The 27,573-nt window shown below is 42.2% G+C and overlaps 1 protein-coding gene across 1 annotated transcript in view; it reads right to left on the bottom strand.

Annotated features, from left to right (window-relative positions):
* Positions 1 to 927: 927 nt before the first annotated feature.
* arhgef17 (Rho guanine nucleotide exchange factor (GEF) 17) overlaps positions 928 to 27,573 on the bottom strand; it is a gene marked incomplete at its 5' end in the record, with an annotated part of 69,189 nt that continues 42,543 nt past the window's right edge. The window contains 23 exons of the mRNA XM_084558967.1: positions 928 to 4,425; positions 4,551 to 4,733; positions 4,876 to 4,971; positions 5,247 to 5,421; positions 5,505 to 5,653; positions 5,801 to 5,868; positions 6,028 to 6,114; positions 6,208 to 6,475; positions 6,556 to 6,675; positions 6,774 to 6,889; positions 7,644 to 7,747; positions 7,847 to 7,930; positions 8,047 to 8,120; positions 8,231 to 8,438; positions 8,734 to 8,852; positions 9,155 to 9,240; positions 9,427 to 9,536; positions 9,668 to 9,718; positions 9,860 to 10,036; positions 10,127 to 10,219; positions 11,054 to 11,170; positions 15,102 to 15,284; positions 21,279 to 21,356. Coding sequence (XP_084415093.1) covers positions 4,214 to 4,425; positions 4,551 to 4,733; positions 4,876 to 4,971; positions 5,247 to 5,421; positions 5,505 to 5,653; positions 5,801 to 5,868; positions 6,028 to 6,114; positions 6,208 to 6,475; positions 6,556 to 6,675; positions 6,774 to 6,889; positions 7,644 to 7,747; positions 7,847 to 7,930; positions 8,047 to 8,120; positions 8,231 to 8,438; positions 8,734 to 8,852; positions 9,155 to 9,240; positions 9,427 to 9,536; positions 9,668 to 9,718; positions 9,860 to 10,036; positions 10,127 to 10,219; positions 11,054 to 11,170; positions 15,102 to 15,284; positions 21,279 to 21,356 — 2,958 coding nt within the window. The 3' untranslated portion in view covers positions 928 to 4,213. The remainder of the gene's footprint in view (positions 4,426 to 4,550; positions 4,734 to 4,875; positions 4,972 to 5,246; positions 5,422 to 5,504; positions 5,654 to 5,800; positions 5,869 to 6,027; positions 6,115 to 6,207; positions 6,476 to 6,555; positions 6,676 to 6,773; positions 6,890 to 7,643; positions 7,748 to 7,846; positions 7,931 to 8,046; positions 8,121 to 8,230; positions 8,439 to 8,733; positions 8,853 to 9,154; positions 9,241 to 9,426; positions 9,537 to 9,667; positions 9,719 to 9,859; positions 10,037 to 10,126; positions 10,220 to 11,053; positions 11,171 to 15,101; positions 15,285 to 21,278; positions 21,357 to 27,573) is intronic.

Below are 27,573 nucleotides of genomic sequence, written 5' to 3'. Positions count from 1 at the left end.
GATAAATGTGAGGGGCCCTAAGGTCATTAAAGGGGAACTATTGTTTTTTTTTACAAGCTGGACCTTATTTCTGGCATAAAATACGATTATTTACTCACCCATATAACTTTTGTGTCATTAGTAGTCAATTGGGAGATATTTAGATCTGCGTATATCCATATAGTGGGAGTGACTGTGGCACCGAAACGCAGCCTCTAAACACATAATCTGTCGCCAAACTCGTTCTTTTCACCAAATTACAGGTAAACAAGCCGACCATCGCGGGTGCGCTCGGCGCTAGGAGATGACATCATCCAGGTCAGAAGACATCATCTGTCTGGGTCTGTAGATTACAGGTAACTCCAGACTCAATGGGGAATAGCGCTAGCGTATCATAACAAAATATTGGTGAAATGAACGAGTTTCGCTGCAGATAATTCGGTGCCCCATTCACTCCCACTATACGGATATACTCTGATCTAATTATCTCCCGATTGACTACAAATGACACAAAAGTTATATGGGTGAGTAAACGATCGTATTTTATGCCAGAAATAAGGTCCAGGTTGTAAAAAACAGTAGTTTCCCTTTAAGAGAAAAGTAGAAACAATAATCAGCCTTTTCTCTAATCTTTCTCTAAAATTTTATCATTCGAACATTCATGAATGAATGAAAATGTGTCTTCAGACAGTTGTTTATAAGATCAGTCAGAAGCGCTGGGATCTCCTGGTTGTTGTATCTCAAAAGCTTTTTACATTGTCTTCATCTTAAAGCTATAAATGCAAATAAATGCAGCAGGGTGGAAGTAAAAGTAACATAAAATAGGAATACTCAAGTAAAGTACGCGTAGCCTTCCACAAGAACTGCAGAGGCAACTTAAGTGAGCACTTATTTTCCGTTACTGGTGTCTGACTCCTGCAAAGAAACAGTTTTGAGAGAACAAGCACAAACTGGCACCAGTGAACTGTTTTAATTACAAAGAGGAACCCACAGTGACAAAACAAGAACAGCTACATACATGAAGTAACTCTCATAGACTGTAACCATGACAACTGCAAGATGCTAACCAGAGTCAGAGATAAAAACAGAGTTATGACGAAGCCTTAACGCAAAAATCGCCATGTTTTTTTTTTGTTGTTGTTTTTTTTTTCTTCTTCCTTCCTGTGGACGTCCGTAAACAAGGCAAACATCAAGCACGTCCTGCAGCTAACACGGCCACCACAGATAACTCCCGTCGGTCGCACAGGTAAGAACGGAGGCCTTCTACGACGGTTATAATTTAAATTTGACCGACAGCGCATGCCAGGGAAGGGGGAGGGGTAATACGAACAAACCTTACACAAATATATAAAAATATGCCATTAGATTCATATCAACAATTGAGGACCGTGGGTGCACTATTTACAGACAAGAAGGCAATATGTACCAATATATACAACAATAAAGACCTAGGACACATAAGGGCATGAGGAGGTTACGTACGGGTTGCTGGGAGTTACAGTGATGAAGGGATGAGTCTGAATGAATGAATGATTACAGCATGTTTCAGTCTTTTATTCCTGGAGTTTTAGATTACTTTCACGCCATATTTAAATGTAAAAGTTCAGTTTCATTGGGTTCAACTTAAACTGCACCTGCTGAAAAAAATGTGTTTCTTCAAATACCTGCACGACTAGTGAGGACATGTAAAAAAAAAACAAAAAAAAAACATTAAGGCAAAAGAAAATCTAACATTCTGAACGAGTTGAATTTAAAGCAACCCACTCCAACTACACTTGTATCCTCGAACTAAACCGCTGAACTGTTTTTAGCAAAGGACGCCGAGCAATTGTGTATGAAAAAACACTCTTGGTTCACTGAACAGAGGGCTCACCATCGAGGGCTGCCAGATTTAGAGACGCCGTCCGAAGTGCGCTAACACACTAATTCTGCATCTGTTCCTCTACAGCCAGCATAAACATACAGCATTGTTTTATGGCAGCTGTTGTGAATCATGCAGAACATGAAAAGGACACACTGCTACCTTAATGTTACAGGACACTATAGGAATCGTTCCCATGCTCTGAAAACTACAACGAAGCAACTTATATATCTATATATACCAGAGCACTTAATGAAGGTGCACACACTCAGGCCTTTTCCACTTTTCCACTTACAGATGCTCACTCGCTAGTTAGCGGCTATCAAGGCGGCTGGCTAATCCTCTTAACGGTCAGCCCCTCTCACTCTGGGAGATGCGGATAGCATTTGGAAGTGGGGAAAGCTGAAGTGAAGTGCCCAGATGGCTGCTAAGGTGCAATGAGGTTTTCTAGGCTCGGAGGGATCAGAGACAATCGCCGCTTAACCCCAAAGCCTGAGGCTAACTCGTGTGTGTGTGTGTGTATGTGTGTGCAAGGACAAGTCAGAGTCATCCTTCACTTCCACAGACATCTGCTGTAGGTGCCAGGGAGAGCTGACTTTGTGTGTAAAATGGCTTAACGTTCAGCCTTCTGAAGGCACGTGCAGTTGCTCAGCATTTGTCCTTTTGACATACATCTCGTGCACTCTCTTGTCTCACACAAACGACATGAACCCTGTCCTCCAACAGCTACTGAAATATGTTTGTGCAGTTGGGGGATGCAATGATACATCACAGTGCTATATTTCCTCTAACAAAAAAAAAATAAAAAAGAAATGCCAAAATGCACACAGTGGAGCTGAAAAAAAGCATCAAATACTATCAGATCGTAGCATTTGGCACCCAAACAGGCAGCAGAGCGAGAGAGACATCTGGATCTGTTTGCAGTCTGGGACATCGTGCAGCGACTTCCTCTATTTCCTCTCTGACCTCGCCTCTCTACATCAAAGAGTCATCCGGCTGTATTGTGCATCGTACCGAACCACGAGTGAACCGTGTCCTTACACCCACCCCTAGTGTCCGTCTGCCCGAGCCAAGCTACGCCCGTTCATCATCTACTCGATTCCTCGTTCTTCAATTCGAAAAAAAAAATAAGTGAAAGCTACATCTTCTATAAATTAAGTGCTGTAAAAGGAGGCGCTAAAATCAAAACCATAAATACTGTACATTACTATCTTTATCTGCTACCACAGCCTAGCGTCATCTTTAAAGAGTGTCCCTGTCCCTCGTGACGAAACGTTTAGCAAAAAAAAAAAAAAAAAAAAAAAAAAAAGATTCATGGCAAAAGAAATGTCAAAACTTGAACACACACAAGGCTTTGGCATAGTTGCGTTGAGGAGGAATGTCTCTAATGCACTTTTTTTTCTTTATCTACCAGTAGTGGGTGACGCCACTTCACGTTTTCCAAAAAATGTCTCCTAACTGAGCGAGTGACGGCCGTGCATTTATGTACGGGATTATATTTACTGTCTTGTTGGATACCCTTGCCACATATTGCACTTACATGATGCCTCAGCAGTAGGATGAAAGATGACGTCAGCGGTCTCACATCTATGATCAGTGATTGTGGGATTGATATGATTTCATCCCTACTGGAGCCAGAAAGGTCTGATCTGGTTTAAGGCGGAATACAACACTTACTTGCTGCGCTAAATTTCTCCAACAACCGTGAACTCTGGCTGAAAAACATCCACGTAAATTCGTCATTCACAAAACACATCAAACTACAATCTGTGTTGGTAGGTTTCTCATAGTTGCCGTTCATACATATTCATATGTTTTGTCATGATATGTGCCTCCGATCATCGGGAGGCCTTTTTTTTTTTTTTTTTATTCTGAAGATGAAGCGATGACGGAGTAAAGTGTCCAAACAACTTTCAAAGAGTACATGCTATGGTTCACTTTAAATGTCCTCTTCCATTTTCCTGTGCAATGACACTCTTGCAGAAAAGTCCACTTCCACTTCTGCGTCTTCTTTTCCTCGTTCTCAGTCTGAAGATACGTCTTAAAGTTTAATTTTCCCCTTCGCTGTCTTCTCTTTTCAGTCAAGACTTGCGTTTAAAGACTTTTTTTTTTAACCCGCAGATGACAGTAAATGAAAAACACACCCACAGACAAAACACGCCATCAGAAACGCTGACACAAGAAAACTGGGTTGGAACGGGGGGTCGTATTCATCAGTAGGTCCAGGAGGGAGCCGACAGCCACTTTATGCACATAGAGACTGGTGGACCGAGCAGAAAACCGAAACGACGACACCGAAAAGTGAGGAGTCCGGCGGGGTTAGGGGATCTTATGCGCCGACCTCAGGTGGAGGGAGGTTGGGTTTGGGTTGTCTCAGACCCTCCAAAGCAAAAGGTGGTTGGTGCTGTCGTCCCGTCCGACTGTCTCACTGCTATTGGTGAGTCTGAAGTCCTCGTATCCATCGCCGCCGGAAATGACGAGATGGTTGGTTTTTGGAGGGATGTGGGCGGAAGCTCTGCGGCGCGCCGAGTCACGCCTTTGGAGGCTCCCTTCAACTGTGCTGCTGCTGCTCTGGGACTGATTGGCTGGAAAATAGAAAAGAGAGGTCAGAGGTCAAACTGGAAGCACAAATAAATAACATAAACACAGAAAAGAGCACACATTCATACAATTTTAGACCCTGAGTATGTCGGTAAGCGTGAAATCAAACCTGTGGAGTCTGTTGCTGTGGGAGGGAAGTTCATGTCGAAACCTTCTGGTAGTTCGATCGATGTCAGGAACCGAACGTGGCCCGTGTGTCCGTGAGCTGAGCCCATTGGCAGCAGGGGGGATTTCAGTGTCCCGGCCCCAGTTCCTGAGCTCACTGCTGGGATCGCCAGCGTCAGGACGACTCCTGCATAACAATTAGCTCACAATAAGATCTCTTTTGAGGTACGTTTTAGCATATTTACATTAATTCAATGATTAATGGAAACAAAATAGCAATTCAGTTGAATGATCGGGCACATTTTCTTTAGATTTGTTCGTGTTCGTACCTGCACTGGTGCCGATCCACAGCAGATCCTTACAGGCCAGCAGGGCTGTGATTCTCAGACAGGCAGCCTTGTGCTGTCTGATGATCGCATCTGCACCTGAATAGAAAAGGGAGAAGTTTAAACTTGACGGAAATGAACAAATAAATCAAGTTAAACAAAGAAATGTCGAAAGGAAAATAAGCACATAAGCTGCGGCTGACATCTGGAACTAAAATAATGCAGACTGCGTAGTTGCTTCATCCAGGAATATGTTTTAAATTAGTTCTCAGCTTTACAAGCGTACATGTACAGTATAATGAGTGTGTCTGCATATTTATTGTGTGCCTATAAACCTGTGTAATGTGCTTTCATATTCCCCCATGTGTGCTTACCTGCAAGCATCTTGTGCACAGCAGGAGCCACGTCCACCTCCGTCAGGCTCTCCCAGGTCTGAGCGTGGTACAGCTTGACCTGCGCACTCCCCTGCAACGCCAGCCACACACCCTGACCGTACGCCACCATGCACGTCACACACCGACTGTTGTCCGTGCCCACCTGGAACCAATGCTGGAGGGACGGGAGAGAGCATCAGCGCCCCTGCTTGGGTCCGTCTATTAATCCGCTGCAGCCGTGTGATGCACACCACTTACCTCTTGCGCCAGAGTAGTCGTGTTGATGATTAGGACTCTGTTCTGTGATCCGCACCAGAGCTTCCCTCCTACTGGAACCATTTTGGTGACAGGACTACTGGGTGTACCCAGAACTAACGTCTGAGAAGACTGAGGGTCCCAGAAACTACCTGCAGATTGAGACAGATATCAATCAGACATCAAGAAACAGAAAAAAAGTGGACAAAACAAAATAACTTTGCTACTGAAAGAACTTTTGTGAAACAAACTCAATTGCAATATTAAAGTTTAAAGTGCATGTGCGCAGTTCAGCTTACCTGCTTCTCTCTGATAGACAATCACCTCTCCATTTGCTAAGGACACAAACACTTTGTTGTCAAAATACCTAAAGAAGGCAAAAAAAAAAAAGGGCTGCATCAATTATCTCTTGATTTTTTTGTCGACCATAATTCCCCGTCATCATGTCTTTATTTTTAAACTGTATAACATTAATAATGAAATGTGTAACTTGTGGTTTTAAAGACACGAGAGTCTGGATACTCACAGTATACAGAGGATGGAAGCCGAGTGTTGCATCTTCATGCTGTTCTTGCGGTTGCGAATATTGTCTGAGGATTGGTACACATGGATGCTAACAAAAACAGAGGCATTATTGTAAGTTTAAAGTTAAACCATAAGCAGAGAAACAAAGACAAGTGTAGTTTTCTGTTGCAACATCACACACCATCCATCCTCCGTGCCCAGCCACACGGAGCTCTGATAGGCCTCCGGGTCGATACTGAGCAGATCCTCCAGACTCGCCCTGGTGAAAGATCCCCGAGAGGATCGACGCATGGCGCGCCCATCCATGGGGCTCTCTGCATTGGCACGGCTTCCTCCACCAACCCCTAACATCCCTTGAGCTCCGTAGGAGCTCGCCACGGGGAACTCCTGCTCTTCCTCGCTGCTGGTGGTCTCTGTAGCCATGTCCTTGGAGCCTGGACCCTCGTCATCTTTAGGGGGAAGGTGAAAGAGAGTGTGAGGGACTACTAAAGACAGTGTAAAAGTGTGTGTGACAGATTGTTTTACTCACTGCCATAGCTGGATGATATGGTGGAGTGACTGGCCTGACTCTGCAGAGTGGAAGAGGGACTGGGTGAATCTTCGTCATCTGTGTCGTCGCTGTCAAATGGGACAAGCTCCGCCCCTGGTCCTGGAAGCAGAAACTCAACTGGTTAGCCGACATACGTGCGACTGAAAATTAGACCACGTACAAGTAAAACACAAGTTGGTCTTATAACGTCAACTGACCTGTAGGTTGCTCCGTCAACTCTAGAGTTGTTTGAGAGATAGATATGTGGAGCTGCTGCTGACCGTGACCCGGTGCTCCGGAGGTGATGGCGAGGGCCGGCTCTGATCCACGCTCCCTGAGAGGTCAGCAGTGATTGGTTAATGGAACAGAACACAGGCGTCAGATGTATGTATGTTTATAGCAAATGATATTTGAGCTCCAAATGTTGGAATCGCTGTGATTCAGACAGTGTCAACTTGTATCTGACAAACTATTCGTGCATATCCTTGTGCACCTTGTAGGAAGGTTTAATTTAATTAAGAATAAGAGATGAAGGACGCTGGCAACTTTTCACACTTTTTGTGACAGACCTCGGTTTTAGCATTGGGAGATAAATGGAGGATAGCCATAATAAAAAACAAGAGAAATAAGATAAGCCAAAACTAATATTAAATGTAACTGTAAGCATGAATTAATTTGTAAAATGTATGACATTTAAAAAAGTTATTAGTTCTCAACTGCTTCATTTTTAAAATTTTAAATGGACCCCCTCTCTATTATTGCCATTCTTTCTATTTATCTATTTTTTATTTATTTTATATAGAAAAAGCTAAGGTGTACTTTAAAATGATTGCACTCCATCTTGCTGAGCCAATTTCAAGGTCCCAGAATTGTAAGCAGTTGGTCATTAGCATGGTTTACCAGCATAAAGGATATTTTTTCTTCTTACAAATAATTTAAGAGTCTGCTCTACTTTTTATGAATTGACTTGGATGATTTTTTTTCATCAGATGAAGCTCACTGCTAAGAAACAGTCCTCTGAAACAATCAGATCCTGTTTCCAGTCTAATATGCATGTAATACGACCTGATGAGCTTATAAACACTGACCTTCCCTTGAGTCCTGGTACAGCAGCGATACATATGATCCTGGCTGAACAGACGGCGATGCAGGCCTCCACTGTGGGCTCATCCTTGATGTTCAGCAGGCAAACCTGGAGAGGAAACATCAGCATCTCGTAAGTCACACTGTCTGCAACTCTTAATCATTTCATGCCGCAGAGAACATGAAAAAAAAATCAGTATTATCTCACCTGTCCGACGTATCCGTCACTGTTACACACCCACACTTCACAGCCGCTGTCGGGACAGCTGTGGCTGGGAGAGGCACACGAAAACTAGAGACAAAAAACAATGCCTGAGTGAAGATGTAGCAGTGGTCTGGACGTGTGGCTAAAAGAGGGTTCACACATTCATGAGGACATATTATGTAGATATTTGTTGTTGCTCTCACCTGCATTCCACTACGTGTCTTCATAATAGGAATAGCCTTTAGGAACTCTGGGTCCCACTGGTCCTTATTCATAGCTAAACACAAATGATTACACATGTTAAAATACATTAAATATCATCCCTATCCTTCAAATCGTGCTGACAAGAAATAATACTCTGTCTCATTACGAAGCTTCTCCACTGACCTAACTTCTTCTTGGCGTCCTCGAAGGCCTGTTCGAAGCTGGAGCGAGCGTCGGGAGAAGAGAACTCGAAGATGAAGCTGCTCTCAGCGGAGGCCGTGGTGAACTCCAGCTTTGTTGGCAGGAAGGTCATACTGAAGGCCAAAGATTGTTTGTCAGACAGCTCCCTGTGCACCGACGCCATCAGATCCTTTATTACCTCGTCCAGGGACTGAGGGAAAAAGAAAAATATTCTTACAAATAGTGTCTTTAGATACTTTTGTTTAAAAATTGCAAAGCCACAAAGAAAGGAAAGAGAGATGGGAAATGGTGTAGACAGTTTTCTGAAGGCTCTGACTTCGTAAAGAAGACTATACAAGTTACCACTTGATGAAGGAGACAGCAAAGACAGATCAAAATTAACTAACTTATTTCTTCTTTTGCACAAGACAGGGAGGTCGGTAAAGAGAGAAGACAAAAGGGCGACAGTGAAAGTGGACTTGTAACTACATGCTGGTCAGCGGTACCTGGTGTGGGAAGCTGAGGGTCTCAGACAGTTTGCTGATCTGTCCCAGGGTGCTGAGATCCTCGTCCAAACGGCCTATCGTCTTCTGGATGCTCTCCTTGTTCGTGGTCTGAGCGGAGCCTGCGGTGGGGAGGAACACACAGTCAACGGTTGCTGAAAATCTATTTTTAAATATTGAGTGAAGGGTTAAACATCTTAATTAATATTTAATTTTCAGACTAATGGTCGAGCAAGCTGTGAGGTCATGTTGATAAGGCAGATACATATGTGTAGTTCTTATCAATTGTAGAGCACATGTCTGCAAAACGCTCCTTTTACTAGGAGGACAAATCCACAGGTAAGAAATGCTGCGTTATCAGCGCATACAGAGCTTTGTGCAGTAGATATAAAATCACAGCACTTTGGATTATGATCAGCCTTACTTTTCACCACTTCCACGTCCTCCAGAGGAAGTTTCCACAGGAACTTATATTTACTGGAAGTATCAATCACACTCGCAGCAGAGTATCTGAGACAAAGAGAGCAACAAAGCAGGACAAAATTAGACAAAAAGGAAAGTGTAACTAAGAGCTAAAAGCTAAATGAGAAGGTCAACATTATCTGCATGTCTGTTGTTCACCACCAGGGGGCAGCGTGGTTTAAAAATCGGCAATGATGGTCAGTGTGTGTGTGTTTGTGCGTGGGTGTTACATACAGACTCATGGAGCTGCGCCTTAATGAGCCAGACTTCCTTTTGAGAGTGGTGCAGATGATCAGATCACTGAAGAGGAAGAGGGAACGGTCTTTCTTTCCGCCCACCGACTTCTACGGAGAGAGAGAGAGAGAGAGAGAAAGGGAAGGACTGCTGGGTCATCCTCAAAAGTTTTAATACAGCACTAGCAGAAGCTAAACTTTGTCACTAATCTAAAAAGACAGACTGTGACGCCCTTTCTTACCGCCTCCATGACCATTTCCTGTCTCAAGAACTTCCTCTGGGGGTTCAGGATCTGACACAAACACACACATTTAGAGAGAGGTCAAACAAAGCCAGAACAGTCAAGAGCAAAAGAAGACAAACATCAGCTGTAAACAGAGGATAATCTTCATGTCTTCACTTGACATAAATAATAATAAAAAAAAAAACTCACATGTTCGACTCCCTCTATGTGCGCCTCAATCTCCTGGATCACCCTGGCTTCCCTCTCTGCCTCCTCAGCAGAGCGACGTCCCTTATTGATCCTCTCCGCCAGCCGCTTGATGTCCCGCTGGGCGTCCAGTAGGAACGAGTAGTCCGGGTGATCCTCTGGAGTGTGCTTGAGCAAGTCCTACGCGAATAAAATTTATCTGCTTTTACAAGTGCTTCTCGTCAGTAAACACAGAAGAACTCCAGTTTGTTGAATTCCACGATGAGTTACCTTAACCAGCAGCTCGTATCGAGGAATCCTCTGCACCGGTTTAATCATCAGATCGCCCAGAGCCTGCTTCTCCTTGTTCTCACGCATGTTTTGCTTTTGGATTGAAGGAAAAATGTATACATACAGTATCAGGTCAGAGCTGCACTTCACATCTCCACCACAGGACGGCGAAGTGGTTCCACCACGAAAGCCGTGACAACACGAGAACAGGATTTTGAGGTGCCTGATTGAAATTTTATTTTCAGACTGTCCTGTTTTTCCCTGCCCATTCATTTCTAGTAGCATGTCACAGTATCAAATTGCGGTCCACCTAACCGAACTTGACATTTTGATAACATATATCTAATTATCCGGTTAAATTGCTTTGAAGGGAAGATTTGCAGAACATTTCAAAGGCGACATTTTGTCCTTACAATTCCAGAAACCAACATGACACAACACTGATTGTTGGCCATCAATCTGAACACACTTTAGGTTGTCCAAATGCAACACAAATCCAATAAAGTAAGATTTAGTTATGAGAAGAAATGCCCTGTTTCAGGTCAGCTTTCAGCCTCTATATGTCAAAACATTTTTGCCTTATTTTAGTGACATGCAGATATATTTCAGCAACTGCAGGGTAAAAAAAATCTAATATGTCTCTTTGAAAGAAAACTGGAATTTACTCCTTGCTGCTCAAGTTGAAGTTTACGTCCACATCTGTCATTAGAATCACAAGTTCGGGGTCACAGTGACCCCAAGCTTGTGATTCTAATCAATCAGTTCTGTTCAGTTTGTCCTCCAGACCTAAGGGACGCTTGTGCCACATTAACGTAATTCACAGACCTAACACTGCCACAGTATGTTCCAGTGGAAAATTAAAGTCTCCAGAACGGAACGAACACATAAAATAAAAGCAGACGACCCGTGACTCCGTCCAACACTCACCTCCAGAAACTTGTGGAACGCTGGCTTGGCCTCCTTGGCAATCCTCACCGCATCCTTGGCGTTGAGAAAGTTGTCAATGTACGCTGAGTACATGTTGGCAAGAGCCTCCTTGGAGAACTGGAGAAAAAGAAGAAGATGTTTAAGTTCCACTTCTACGTAATGTCATCTCGATGCTCTTAGATTTCGGTTTAAAGAAGAAATAGAACAGTCTGGACAGACAGGTATATACAGTCTAAGGTTTAAACCACAAACCTGAGAGAAGATATCAGATAAAGGCAATTACTGTGAGACAACAGCTTTCTTTAAGTTTGAGCAAATAAAGCTAAATCAGTTTATGAACAGCTGACTGACAGATAATGTGTCAATGACGCAGAACAATAGTCAAACTAAATAATCTATCGATCAACCACTTCACGTTTCAAATAGTTTTTATTAAATCTTCCATAAGAAGCACAAACAAATCTGATAGTTTCTTGATTTTCTTTTACTTTTCACAGAATAAACACATGTAAACACACTGATTCAGGTGAATCACCCTAACCTGCTTCCTTCTCACAAATGGGAGGGCAGAGAAAAGCCAGAGCCACAAACAAAGATAGACCGAAGACACAACGTGGTGTCTTATTTAACGTCATTCTGGCCTTGGGTGAAATGAGACGACCCTCCCCTGTTCCCCTGTTCTTCCCGTCCATCCCCTCGGTGTCCTCTCCTGACTCTGTCTGTTCTGTCTCCTCTCAGCCTTTGAGGACTGAGGAATAATGTCTGAGCAGAATGTGAGGATTAGTCACAGCAGAGGACTGAAGTGGCAGAAAGAGGAGGAAGTTACTCCTAATGTTCCTTTTCCACCAGATTTATCTCTAAATATATTCAGACTGATCTCCTTTTAACTTCAGTTAAGAAGGTGTTCCGATCTTCAAAGTGTGAGATTGTACAGTGGCTGCTGCAGAGCAATGCCAAAAAGAATTTAGTTATTGGCTTGTTTTATGGTCTACTTTTTACCCTGATGATGCCTGAACTCTTTTTGAAACAATGATTTTAATAAGATTTATTGTTGGTTATGCTTCTACGTATGGTTTTATTTAGTAGTATTTTAGTTTGTTTGTTCTTCATTGGTGTTAGTTGGCTGGGAGCTCTCTTAGTTCCAGGACTTTACGGGTTGTCACGGTGAACTTTGAACCTTCGGTGCCTTTCTCAATGTTGCTGAATGGTTGCGCAAACACCTGACAACAATAGACACAGAGGTCGGGCACTTCGTTGTCCGGCGCTTCATTGTCCAATTCCTGACAAAGGCCATCTGTTAAATGTCAGTGCTTTTCTAAAAGTGGGCTATACTAATTTTGAAAATGCTCTCATGGCCTGAAAAGGAGACTTGAAGACATCAGCTGAAGCTAAAACAATCCATCACAGTTGAGTGACAACTCAAGGTTGTAAGTGAAGACGTTATAAAAACCTACATGTAAAAACAGTTCTTTTTCTCATGGATGCTTGAAGACCTAGAAAGGATCACATAAAGCTTCTGTCTGCGAGACATAATTCTGGATGTTTCTTTTGTTATGGCATTCAGGACCTTGAGTGCTCGCCATCTGATAATGCTGCTAAGAAACACTTCACAACTCAAAACAGTAAGAAAAGATCTGCCCCGTGTGAGGCTCGAACTCACGACCTTCAGATTATGAGACTGACGCGCTGCCTACTGCGCCAACGAGGCCTGAAGACAAACACTGCAGCTGTGGCGTTAAGAGCAGCAGCAAAGCACGGGGGAGGGGAACTCAGTCTGAGCAGGATGACGAATCTGCAGCAGCTGCAACTGAACAGGAAGAAAGACCCTGCTGCTCCTCTCACGTTTTTGCTAGCAGCTATTTCAAATTGCATTCGGCTGTTTTCTTTCCGTCTTTAAAGGAAAACCCACACAGAGCAACAACTATTAGCAGCCACAAACAAATCAGTGCAATTCTGCATCAGTTCAACCCGCCTCATCCACTTTCTAATTCAGTTTGTGGTTTCCTGAACTGATTTTGTGAGCATTTATGAAACATTAAAGCTGATAGACGCTATAATAAATTAAGGCCTGTGTAGATCACACAACACTGTGACCTACTGAGGAAACTGGCGTCCGTGCTCCATCTATAATGAATTTCTGCCTGTGTGTTTGTTCAGCGTCTGAGAGAAATCCGCTGGCCTGAATAGATGTCCTGTGCGCTTTCATTCTCAAAGACTAAAACCTGACATTTAACATTGACGCTTCGGAGCACGGACGAGAGCCACTCCCGGGGTCATGGGAAATTTAAAAAAGGGGCCACCGAGCGGTCTCTGGAAAAACAAAAATATTAAACTGCTGTTGCCAACTATAGACCATCCCTCAGTAAAACAGCTTCCCCTCAATATGCCCAGCTTTCAGTAATGTTTTTATTGAGTCGAGGTCAGGTCCACAGGAAAATAACGTTCATATCTGCTGAGGAATCTAATTTAAAAATAATTTCGAGCAATGACGTACACAAAATTATAAATGAAGTTGCAGATGGATTAATAATAATACTAATAATTTGTTAATTCAACTGTTGCAGGATTTAGAGGCATTTAAAACCACGTGTTTTCATGTCTTAGCGAATTATGAACAGTTTTGAATGGACATGGTTTTTTACATTTTGCTGCAGCATTGAGGAGGAGGAAGTGTGATTTCATGTGGTCTGGATTCCCGTTCGATACCGGTTTATCAGTTTTAGACTAAATCTAACTCATTGTTCTATGTTTTATAGTGTTAGAGAGTCTTATTTGAACACCGTGGACTTTTCAGTTGCGTTCAGGACAGAGGCTGCTGAGTTACAAGTAAAGGGATTACTGCTTGTTGGCAGAGGTTAACTATCTCACACTGTCAGGCTACATTCTACATGCAGAAGCTAACCATGCTAACATGTGCACAACACATTCCTACAACACAAAGAAGACACAAGTACATGAAAGATACTGGACTGTTGAGGCAGATATTTAAGAAGGTTTTTGAATAATAGTTGTTTTTGGCTCGACTTAATCACTTCCCAAACTGAAATGACTTCCCAGTATTATCATTTTAAACAAATAGTCATTTATTTATTTTACAGGAATCCCTTATATTTTATTATTAAAGAATTAAGCAAGATATAAAGCAAGATATTTAGCAAATGGGACATATTGCTGCAGAAAGTTCTCAGCTTTTGTTCAGTAATAAGAAAGACTATCTTTACGGTTCATTCATTCAGAATTTCCTCTCTTTCTTTCTTTCTTTCTAGATGTCATCCAAAGTATCCAGAACATTTAGTCGCAGAAACTTTTTTCAAGTATCTAAAGAACTGCTAGAAGTAGGCAAATTATTCATATTATTATATGGTGTATAAAAAAAGCAATGGCTTTTTTTTGTTGTTGCTAAATATTCAACTACATGAACTACCTCGCACCGTCCAGGAGGGGGCAGTAATTCACAAGACTACACAACAACAATAAAGCCACATATAAATCTGCAACTGCAGCAGTAGAAGCCAAACCAATTCAAACCTCCTGAAATGTGAGATTTAATGGAAACAAAATAGATGTCACAAGCTACTGTGGAGAATTACCATGAGATAAAATGGACTTGAGTACTGGACCTAACAGAAATGCTCAGTGCTGCAACCCCCGCCCCTAAAGATCCTTTGAAGAATACTTCCCCACCAGCAGGGTTCACAATCCCAATCAGTTGTTGCCAGTGAGCTTCAAAACTCTTTTAACTTCTCTCCTCTGCAGTTGCTGCAACCCACTACCATCCATTCTCATTGAAGTCCACTCATCCACCAGTGTCCATACAGCAGAGGTATAGACACTATCCTAAGCACGACCTCAACACTCAAAATACGATGAGGTTGCGAGGGATCTAATCATCATATAGCTCCTTGATTGGGCAAATTACCTTAAATATTAAGATCGGATTTTTGCTATCGTAGCTGCTTGTTACTGATATATTTCAAACCTCTACAGTCTTGGTATAGATAGCATCTAACTCTACTCGCTGTCAGTTTATCGCAAAATCTCTACTCACCGACTGGATGAGGATGTGTCCAATCGTCTGCCTGTCGTGCCATTGGCTGACGCAGCCAGAGACTTGATCCAGGAAGTGCTCGTGGTGCTCCAGGATCTCTGGGATCTGATAGAACATCTCGTCCACCAGCAGAGGGTCCACTATGGAGCCACTGTCCGGCTGTTTGAGAGGACGCATGTAACCCTGAGGGGACAGGAGCGGCAGTTAAGGACGGAGCATTACAAATCCATTAAATATGCATGTGATAAGATAAAAATGTTGGGCAATTACTTGAATTCATTTCCTGTAAACTTCAACAACAGAGAAAGTAACAATTTAAATCATCATTTATAGAATCTCAACAGCACAGTACGTCTTGTTTCCATGTATCTTGGTTTCTTAAATGTCACGACCGTGTCCGCAGTTACTGATATATGTGTGTTTATTTATAAGAAGGACATGGAAGGAGGAGGGGGAGTGTTTTCTGGGAAAAGAGGAAGGGGGGAAAGTTTTCCTTTTCTCCATCACCGCTCCTCCTGCATGACAGGCCGACAAGAACGGTACTGTTATTAGAAAATGCCTTTAAATGCTGCCACTTTGGCCAGTTTCACCCTAATTCATGACCAGGCTCACTCACAGTCAAACATGCACATTCTTGTTTCTAACATGCACACCGGCGATGGACAAGCAGTGACGGTTAGTCATTAATCTGTGTGCAGAACATGAGTCATGGCAGCAAACTGCGCTAATACTGGAAGAGAAGCTCTCCAAATTAAACCGCTGCTCATTTTCTGGGTGCGTACAGAATAAACGATTGCTCATACTGATGAAACAGCATGAACGCAGCATTCGACTGTGGTAGCTAGTTGAGGTGGAGCTAGTTTAATCATTAAGTCCAGCAGTTTACAATCTACGGGTCAGGCCCCTGCAAAGGGTCACCAGCTAAATCTGAGGAGTCTGGAGATGATTAATGGGAGAAGAGATGAGGAAACTCTGACAAATTAAAGGTGCACTGACTTTTTGTTTTACTTTTTTCAGAGATTTGTATGACATAGAGGTTAATTTGACCTCTTTGGTCATGAAACATTTGTGAAACCGTGACAGAAGTTAAGTTCGTTGGCACCGCTAACAACTGGAAGCTGACTCAGAGCCCCAACCACTCAGTGATCACAAATCAAGACCGCTTGAGAAACACTTGATCTTTAACATGTTTGTATCATCATCATGTTTTCTGATGCGAAAGTTGCATCGAGTGAATTGCTCACATAAAAAAATCTTGAGTAACTCAGATCTGCACTGAGGTATAGTTGTTTAGCTCCTTTCTTCTCCACCACTGAAAAGTGATGCTGACAAATAATGATGCTACGGTTTATATTAACATTAGCATTGTTATTTTAAATGAAACTGCAAACAAGACGTGACAACTGTTCTCCTGTTAAAAAGATGACAACTGGGACTTCTACACCTCCACAACACGTGCGGTCGGAGACATTTTATTTTTGAGTTAACCGTCCCATTTTCTGAAATCAGCATCTCAGGAAGACAACCAGGGAGTTCTTTCACATGTCAAGGATGAGCCGATTAGAATATGCTACTTAGAGGTTACTCTGACTTCACAAAATATTTTTCTAGCGAGAAATTATATGACGATGTCCTGAAATGAGTTTGTCAAGTACCGACTTTCTGTCAGTGTTAGTGCATGTGTTGCTGAATGTTGAACTTCTTGAACGTTCACTTGGACACAAGGATGAAATTATTAGAAGTTAATGATGAATGAATCAGTGATATTTAACATCCAAAAAGTCAAAGGTCAGATTCACTGTGACGTCGCAATTTTCTGCAAAAACACTTCTCAGTGTGCACATCATATGAGTCTGAACAGAACTCGGCGGGGGCGAACAACAGCGAGGCAGTAATTCTAGTTTTTCGCTGTTCTTAAAAGACGGATGATTGCCTTGCTTGTTATCCGCCTCCGCTTTTTTAACGGTGACATCGTAAAGTCATATTGCCTTTTTCGGTGTCAACAAGCAGTTTTATTTCCTGAGGCTCATTATACAATATCCCACATACCGCATCAGTCTGGTTTTGGCTGACAGGTATAACTGAGGCACATACAGTATGTTGGGTGCCTAGTGCCAAATGTGCATCCATGATTATTTCTGGGAAATTATGTAAGGTTTGATAAACAGATGTTGTTATATGACTTTAACTGATTTTACCGAGGTATTAAATTGCACACAAATTGTAGAGTATTTTATCCACAATAGCTTCAGTTAAATGATGAATAGTAAATGCTAAATTCAGACAATGCAGAAAAATCAAGAACTTGGGAGTGTTCACGCTTTATTCAAATAGTTATCCCAACTGCCAGCTGTAATTAAAACCAGTATATAGCCTGGATTTGCTAATTGTTGAGCTACGTATTTGCAGCAGAATAAATTAGAACACAAGTCTCGCCGCAGTGGCGCCGGTTCGATTCCAGCCTGCGCCCTTTTCCATATCTCATCTTCCATTTCTCACCCATTACATCCCATTACTATCCAGTACAGGCACAAAATTTCTGTGAGGATCCCAGAAATCCCCCAGCCTCGAATCAGGCTGACATGAAGACACACTTTCCAACTCGGCTGCTGATAATTACAGCCTGACAAATACGGCGAGAAGGTTGACAAAGACGTCACATTAACGGAGCAACAAACAAATTATATTTAGTAATTTCCTCCCTGGGCCTTTTTAGCTTTATTTCTTCCTCTGCCATATCTGCCGTTTGATGAATTAGGTTCTCAACAAGCTTGACTCAGCCACACTCTCAGAGCACTGAGACACAGACACAAACACACACACTGTGATCCATTAAACTTCGAAATTCAATTTACTCCAAAATGGACTTGGACGGATGTGACCTTGAAGCTGTGAAGTCCTGTTAGCCGTGCAAGGCTGACACATTTATGACTAATTCAATTCTGCCGGTTAAAACATTTGCATTGAAGAAATTTGGGACAAAGAGGGATTTGAGGGCTTTTTAATGGAGTGCTGATACGGTGGGTAGGCTACTTCCGTCCAGGGCTCGACAGTGCGAGCACCTCGTCGCAAATGCTAGTAAAAATTGTTCAGTGCGAATTGTGAAATGCAATTAGTAGCACGTGTGCGACTACCGAATTTTACCGTTCAATAAATGTTTTATTATGTGTTGCTGACATTTGGAGGTTGTGGCCGGTTGTGCACTTGAATGCAGCCTCAGTTGAAAAAAATAAAATAAAATACGCGATTTTTACGTAGTGAGCGTGCTTGCCGACGTACTGCGGAAAGGCAGAGGGAGTATCTATGGCAGGGGTGCTCATTACGTCGATCACGATCGACCGGTAGATCTGTGCGGGTAGATCGCGTGCCATTGAAAATTTAGTCTAAAACATTCATCCGTTGCAACTCCAAAACAAACAGCAAGACAAACGTTCATCTTTACTTATTTTTACTTTATATTTGCAACATACCTTCAGTTCAGCGGCATAAATCCACAGCCACGCGCAACTTCAACAACAATCAACAATCAAGACTACCGTCTTTCTTAAAGAGACAGCGCTATTTTTGTAAAGGTGCAGTGCACCAATTTTTCTTGATAAAAATAAAAGCAAAGATGGATAGAGCTTTTAACACTGTAGCAACAATTAATATGACAATTAATGTGAAAGTACAGGTTTAATGCTGACTGGCAGAAAACATTCCCGTGGCTCCTTTACGAAAACGAATTATTGTAAGTACTGCAAAGCACAGAAGCAAGCAGCTGGAAAGTCCGTTTATGTCACGGGCAACGCGAACATCAAACGAGATAATTTAGTGAAACACGATAAATCTCATAGGCATTGTGAACCCTGCCTGCTGTATGAATGTTCTACGTTATAACACAGGCCAAATAAGCTTAAGTCTGTTGTCAGTACTTGTTACAGTATTATTCTCTGCACTGTTTGGAGAATTTTACTTGCTGTTTTGATACTGTTTCAGTTGCACTGTGCACATTTGCACCTATAAATAACTGACAATACATGAGTTGTTACAGTATTCTCTCCGCACTCTTTAGAGAATATAACTAAAACTTAAAAAGCTATGAATTTAATTGTTTTAAATATAAATGCCTCCTTTTTGACCTCATATCACTTTATTAAAGAAAAACACATTATTTGGTAACTTTTCATCGTGCCCCTAAAATTATTTGTGTGCTACTAGATTTTTCAACTTAGTAGCACACGTGCTACTTGGGAAAATGCTAAGCGTCAAGCCCTGCTTCCGTCCACTATTTCTTCTTGGAAACGTGTTACGTAAGAGCTCAGTTACTGCCTGGAAATGCCAACTTTACCTCACAGAGAAACGCTGAGGTGGGACTTCCAACTTTTCATTCAGTTCACTTGAGAATTGTGCAGATACATTTTATGACAAGTCGGCGTGGCTGCTGTCACCTGGCATTAACTTTTGCACATTCGTTGCTGCTTATTTGTGAATCAACAGTTGTTCTTTTCTAGAGAGTGTCAGGTCAGGGAAGTGAGAAATTGGAGAATGAGTAATAGCTGTGTAGGTCCTCATGAATCAGATACCGCACCGATCCGTCTATGCATCTCACGTCACGTAGAAGCTCGTATCTGACGTTAATCAATGTTTGAGTGAATGCAACTAAAATTGACATGTGTCTCTGGGGGACGTATTAAATTTGGTTCCACTTCACTCACTCACATGTAGTTCACTTTGCCTGTTTTGCACATACCATTTACGCAGAACTGTTATTCCACAGTGTCTTACGCCGACACACAGCTTCCCATGTAAGGTGCTGACTTGACAATCGGGAGCAAATTTGTACTGGGCGGGAAGCTTGCAGTAGGTTTATCAGATTTTTTCTGCTAAAAATATCTTCCTGCAGACTCTGCAAGCAACGCTGCTGTGAGACAGTGGGTGCACTGTACCAGATACAGTAAAATTAAAACAAAGAGCTCAAAGACACTAAAGTATTCTGAAAGGGAGCGTGAGTAGACTGGTCAGTTATAGTGTGGATGGAGCAAAGATCGTGTCTTGGTTTGGTAGATGCATTTTCACCTTTTTAACATTCAGTCTTTATTGGATGCAATTACAGTACTTTTTTGAGATTTATTTTCTTTCCTGCAGACACAGAACGTATGTGCAAGCTGGCATTTTGCCGTCGCCTTTGTGTGTTCAAGTGCAACTTTTTGGTCTTGACACAAGCAACTTCATAGTCGGCCTTATCGACTATAGTTCTCATATGTCAGATTGGTGAATCCAGCCTTTAAATGTAAATGGAGTAATTTCATACGTTTCAGTGCAGCTTTAATAAAAGCTCACAGTAATTATTTATGTCAGGCGAGCTATCGGGTCGAACCTCAGCTGACTAAGCTACATCAGGAGAGCGTGAACATATTATTCACCGAAACCTTCCCCCCGAAAGCCCCAGAAAAAAATAAACTCTGAAGAGATGGATTTCAACTTGGGACGATGCCGCAGTGGAGCAGCCGCAGATGAACCACATCTGACACCCTCCTTAAGGATCTGCACTTTCACAGCAGTCACCGTGGTAACACTTACTTTCCCCGTGTCGTCATGGGAACGCGGCACAGCATTATTCAACTTTGCGGCCGGCAAATACGCACAAGAAACACACGCAGAGGCAGAATGGTAGTCATCATGCGCGCACAAGTAATAAACACATGCACATTTTTATGAAAGCGGCTTACACAACCGGGCGACCTCAGGTAGCAAAAGCGATACCGAGTGCGAGTATGTTGGAGAGACAGAGAGGGAGATGGATGTGGCTAATATGTGGGGTAAAGGTTAGTTAGCTATTAGAGGAGAGATATGTGTAGGATATAGGAGAGTGTGTGTGTGTCTATGTGTGTGTGGGCAGATAGTGCTGATGACAGTGAGATGTGACGGGGTTAGCAGATTAGGCTGACGGGATGAATGACAATAAGTGGATTACATAACACCTTTGTTACATACATTTGTTATTCAAGTCCTCTCCGTAAGCAACCTGTGATCCTGAAATGGTCATTTGTGTCGGGAGTGTTTGCTTTTTGCGTGTCACATATGAGCATCTGTCAGTGAACACCGCTCACGTACATGAGCCGGGGTGCACAGTGAGAATATCTATGCAGTTGGCCAGGGGCTGTTTGACCTGCTGTGCAATTACGTGCGTGTTACCTGAATGAGAGTGCGTAGCGACTCCACATATGACTGCTCTGTGTCCAGGAGGGTCATCATCACATGTTTCCTCATGTCCTGTAAAGACGACAAAGGAGGAGGAGGAGGGGAAGAGGACAAAAGGAAGAGGGGGAGGAGAGAAGAGGGAGGAGGAAAAGAAGAAGAAGGTCAATCACTGCATTCCAATCAATCTTTCTTACGCACACTTAACACTGCTTGATGCAACAACCTCTTACTAGGAATACTAAATATGGACACAAGACACATTTGCGTTACTCACACCTTGGAAGGTGTAACACAAAAATGCACGCACACCCAGGTTAACACTTTTCCCGCTGACATGTGACGCCGTACAATCACTGTGTTAAAAATATCACATAATAAACCGTCTTCTCCTCATGTGAGATCAGCGCTCTAGTTGAGTTCAGTCCGATTTGAGAAACAAGATCAAAAGTCTGTCATAATTTTATACATGCATTTTTTTGAACAAAAAGATGTTACACGTAATCAAACCATCACTCTTTCTTTCCTAATGTTTTCTTTCTGAATCCATCACTGTAAAGAACACCGATCCAAAAAAATGATTAGAACACAATAGCAAGAACATTTTCCATATTTACACTTGGGAGGTAAAAACGGCACAAACTTCATCAAAGGAAATTTGCAGCTAAATATGCGGTGACGATATGCAGTTATTATTACATGAGTGCGCAGAAACTTCTCTTGGAACCCTGGTTAAGATTTCCTCCGTCACCGTTCCTGACCCCGCTCTGAAGGTGGTACTTTCTGATGAATCATCGGGGACAAAGCCGCTGCAAACTCATCAGCCGCGCTCCTTTAAAAGTGCAACGACGCGAGAACAAAGGAGCCAAGCACGCACTCTGTTTGTCCTAGCACTAATATTTTGACTGTGGATTGAAATATCTTTTAACGCCGCTGACATTTAAGCAGAAGGCGCCCCGGCCGTCAGTTCAGTAAACAATTACGAGAACGGAGCGTGAGCAAGCGATATTACTGAAACTTCAATTTAAATGTTAATTTCTTCCATTACTGGTGCGCACTTAAGTGAAAAACAACTAAAAACACTGAGCTGTTGTTTTGCACTTTAAAGATGGACCTTTCACCTTTCTGGCATTTTAAAGCTCCCCTTTCTGCCTCTGCATGTCTCCTTTCCAGCATCAGTAGCACAACACTCAAATGGAAAGAACGTCACAGACTCCGCTACTGTTTCCTTGCCTGTAAGACTAAACACACCAGGTTGTTTTATTTTTACTCCATTGTTAGCCCAGTGTCACTAATCTTGGATGCGCTCGAGAAACGGAGGTAAATCTGAGTGACTCCTGACTTTTCTGTTCATGCAGCTTTAAGGTTTTGCAGGTAGTTGAATGAAATATTCAATTTCACGAGGTGGCAAACACAAGACAAGGCAGCTGCACGTCAAAAGCTAATGCAAACACACGGAGGAACACAGAAGGACCGGGATTAGGGGTCACTGAGGGCAGGAAGTGCACAGAAGCAAAGCGTGACTCAGCAGTTCACCCTTATGATGAGTCATGATCTGTGGATGGAAGTGAATGAGAGGCTTCAAAAGACACACACACACACACAAAATAAAAAGAGCCAAGAAAGAAACAGGAAGACTGAAAGAGAAAGAGATGAAGGATTTGCAAGAACTTCTCCAACAAGTAGGGCTCAAATTAGATGAATAAAAATCAATGACATAAGGGAACAAGTGCCCCAAATCAGAGTTTCATATTTAGTGTGAATGTTCTTGCTTTAAGTGTGTGATCTATAATGCTTTCTCGCAATTACACACTGATCAGTCATAACATTATGACCACCTGCCTAATATTGTGTAGGTCTCCCTTGTGCCTACAAAACAGTTGTGACTCAGAGAATGGACATGGGTCTTCTGAGTCATCAGACGGGAGGGGCCTCTGTGGATCAGGCTTGTTCCAGTACATCCCACAGATACTTGATAATTTTGGGATCAAGTGAATTTGGAGGCCAGGTCCACACCTTGTGCTGTTTTCATGTTTTTTTTTTTTTAGTTGTTCCTAAACCATTTTTGTGTGTGTGCCTGTGTCAGGCTGCATCCTGCTGGGGATGGCTGCTGCCATCAAGGAGTGTCATTACTATGGGGTGGCGGTGCCTGGTCTGGTCTATGTGGGTAGTAAATGTCTAAATAACATCCACATGAGTACCAGGTTCTAAAGTTTCCTAACAGAACTGAATTGTCACAAGATGGTCAATGGTATTTACTTTTCTTGTCAGTGGTTTTAATGTTATGGCTGATAGGTGTAATGTGGTGTGCTAGCTGTGTGTCTGTGTGTTCTTGTTTTTGTGTTTTGGGGGCCAAACTCAAACAAAACATTAACGTTGAGTGTTAAAACGTAGAAAGACTTGGTTTTAGGGTACAGGTTACGTTTAGGTTTAGGGGGTAGAAAATGCATTATAATAATGGAAAGTGAGAGAGAGCAAGAGAGACAGAGAGAGACTGAGGTGGGAGAATAACAAGGGGAGTAAGTATGAGGCTCAAGTCAGGCGTATTCTCTCAGGGGTCACAGGGGAGATTCCCAAAATATTCCGGTACCAGGCATGACTTATAAATATCAGACGCAGCCACAGGCAAAACCCTATGGTGCAGATACAACCACACCGTCTTCCAAACTTACACGCAACACAAAGGCCACAAAAATACACAGAGGAGGATATTTTTTTTTTCTCCCCCCATCTTCCCCTGCTCCACTCTGCCAGCACCACTGTGCCCTATAAATAACTATAACAATAACTTCCCAGAAAGGCCATGTTTAGTGTTTGGCATCTAAAGAGATCCCAGGGGCGCTGTGGGGCGCCACTGGAGGCTAAAAGGTAGTGTGCGGATAGAGAAATGTGAATGGCTGTGTGTGCGTGAGAGGGAGCGATTGCGAGTGCATTTTAAATCGGGAGAATCAGCGTGCAGACGGCTACATTCATTTTATGTATTTTCTGTTTGCTGGTGAGAGTTGTGCCACTGGTGATTTAAATCAGTAGTGGCTCCCTCACAGGATTCTGTCCAAGTGTACTCACCCATGACATGCAAACACAATGGAGCTGAGGGAATGACTACAGGACTAAACAAGGCCAAAGAGGGAAGCACACAAAAACAGAGTTATTATTCATTTATATTCACTAATTACCCTTTAAGTAGGGACCTATTCAGAACACTTTGTGGTTCAGTCCCCTGCTATTATATGCACAAGCCCTGCTGCCGAGTTGCTGAGTTGGCAACATTCCTCTTTTGAAGTAATAACAAATTCCTTTGCGACTCCCAAAGATTTTTACTTTAAAAGAAATCAATTCAGCACACATTGTACAGCTTGTTTTTATCATTTGCTGGCTCCACTTTTGTTGTAGTGTCATATTGTGCGTTTGATGTTGCGAAACAATAAACCATGTAAACTTTTCCAGAGCCTGCGATGTCAGCTATAAACTGCTAGTTATTACCTAACTAATAAAATACAAAGGCAACTACAAGGCAGACAGCCCTGACATTAAAGAGCATTATGGCATTATATATGGAGGACCAGAAGTGCCAAAAAAATAAATAAATAAACACGACTCGATAATGAATTAATATGGCAATGAATGCACCAAAATAATATTAAAAATAAATGTAGGCATTAATTCATGAATAAAATGTAAATGTAATTGATCTTTTTATTTTTATTTGCTTCCATATTTATTTAACTTTACATTAATTTGGCTATGTATTTACATTTTGTCCTTTTTTTTTTAAATTTTGACTGGTCCTAATTTTAATGTATTTGTTTGGCCATGTTCAACTTATTTATCTCCGTAGTAAATCCCCCATGCCAGTAAATGTATTTCTGCATCATTATGTAATAATGTGGGTGGTCATTATACGTTTTGTAATGCAATCAACTTTTGGCCTGTTTATTGGTTAATATTTTATCTGACAATAAATTCTGATCCTCAGCAGGCAACTTAAAATGATCGTTTACGTAGTTGATTTTTTGTATAAAGTCCATCTTGTTTTAGCCTTAGCAGGCATCCACCGCAGACAGCAAAAAAAACATCTGTTGGAAGTCATAACTTGACACTATTAATATGAAATTAAGTTGTCTTCAGGGACTCTGAGGAGTGGCAGTGTAAGCGCCTGCACAAGTGCAGTCATGCTACTCTAGTTAACCAACATCAAAAAGCTGAAAACTTTACATTTTTCACCTCAGCTGCAGAAATAACATCCAGCACATTAAAAAGAGTAAGAAAAAAAGAAAGAATGAAAAGAGAAAGCTGGATTTTCCCCGACAGCTGCAGCTACAGAGATAGACGCTGTTTCCATTAGGATTACACACACATACACACAAACAAATTAAACCTCATTTACGGTGATCAAATTAACAAATGCAGATCCCCCCTCTCTCTTTATCTCTCGTCTGCTAACATCCGAGACTGGTTCCCTGCACTCAAGCACAGATAAACAAACGCATGTACTCCCATGTGCCGCCGTGGAATTGACTGTGGTGTAACGAGAGCTGCTGAGCTGCTAATGCCGACCAAATGACCCGACAACAACAAGAGGACAGGGAATAACACGCGGTTGTGTGCGACAAAGAGGTAAAAGAAGAAGGGAACTTCCCTGAAGTCAGGAATGTTCCTCTGTTCGGTGCTGGGCGTCTTTATTAGATTACACATACACACATCAGAACATGGCGAAATAATGTTAGGAATGCCAGTTTCATTTTGCTAGCCGGGTTCCCATGGTAACCCCAGCTGAGAGGCTGAATGGTCACAGGACAGGCCGGTCTCACAAGCAAAGCCGACAGTACTGCAGGCCCGGAGGCAAGGCACTCTTGAGTCCAGACTGTTTTTAAACTTTAAATCAGCTGAATTAAAGAGTGAACAGAACGATACAACTCAACTCCAAATGTGGTAGGCTACTACTGAGGGATGACACGGGATGAGTCACTGTTTGCTGTGACACTCATGTTTAGAGTACAGCTCATCAGGTCGAGGGTGGATATAGAAGAAATAGTTTATTCTGTCTCAACACAGACAGTTCAGTATGACTACACTCTTAGTAATGCCATAAAAGGATTTAGTTTAATACTTGGAGTCAAACAATTTTATATTATTTAAGATCATTTCCATGGTATTTAGAATATGGTCTTGTTTTGAAGGTTTCGACCATCATTTCTATCAGTTATGGTGTCAGTGTAATCATTATAAGGCATCAGCCTGGTTAAAGTTTGGACAACACTTCATTTGAGACTGAACAAAAGTCACAGTTGGACCAGGAGGCTGCAAGGGATGTTTACAATGAACAGTTTGAACAATAAGTTAGGCAGTCACATAACTTGTATGTGAACACTCTGAAAAGATCGGTATTTATATATGAATGTGTCCAGATGGCCAGCTAAGTCCCAAATATTTACTATTATCTCCACATTTTGACGTGTTTTCATAAATCTATGACATCTTTCATCCTTCAGATCTGTCTGTGGGCTTTACCGACAACTGATGTAAAGTATTAACAAGAGACATCTTGAATGTAACATCTTGAATGCAAATGTATAGCTGAAGGTAAACTGACAATCATGTCTAACGCGGTGCTGTTTAGTTCTTTCTTTCATTTCCAAGTTATTAAGGTTCAATGAATGAAACAAGATTGGACAATGTCTTGGAAGAAAGACATAGAAAGTCTTGAATCAATGAAGGTCATGACGCTGTGCTTCATACAAGCATGCACCAGACTGCTCTGCAAAAATACATCACACCTGAGGTTGATCATATTCAAAGAACAACATATGCACCGATCAGCCACAACATTAAAAACACTAAGAGGAGAAGTGAATAACATTGACCATCATGTGACAATACAATGTTCTGCTGGGAAACTTTTGGACCTGGCATTCATGTGGATGTTACTTAGACATGTACCACCCACCTAGACCAGACCAGCCCCCCCCCCATCCCATGGCAGCCATCCCCAGCAGGATGTAGCCTGACACAGGCACACACACAAAAACAGTTTAGGATCAACTCAAAAAACATGAAAAACAGCACAAGGGTCAACACTGGCCTCCAAATTCATTAGATCCCAAACTGATCAAGTGTCTGTGGGATGCACTGGAACAAGCCTGATCCACAGAGGCCCCTCCCCTCAGCCCAGAGGACCCAAAGGCCCCCACTAACAACAATCAGTTGCCAGACACCACAGGACACCCTCAGAAGGCCCATGTCTATTCTCTGATGAGTCAGAACTATTTTGAGGGCACAAATGAGACCTACA

Source organism: Chelon labrosus, assembly GCF_963514085.1.
Source record: "Chelon labrosus genome assembly, chromosome: 13".
Lineage (NCBI taxonomy): Eukaryota > Metazoa > Chordata > Actinopteri > Mugiliformes > Mugilidae > Chelon > Chelon labrosus.
The sequence above is the reverse complement of the archived record's forward strand: the minus strand, read 5'-3'. Positions and strand labels throughout refer to the sequence as shown.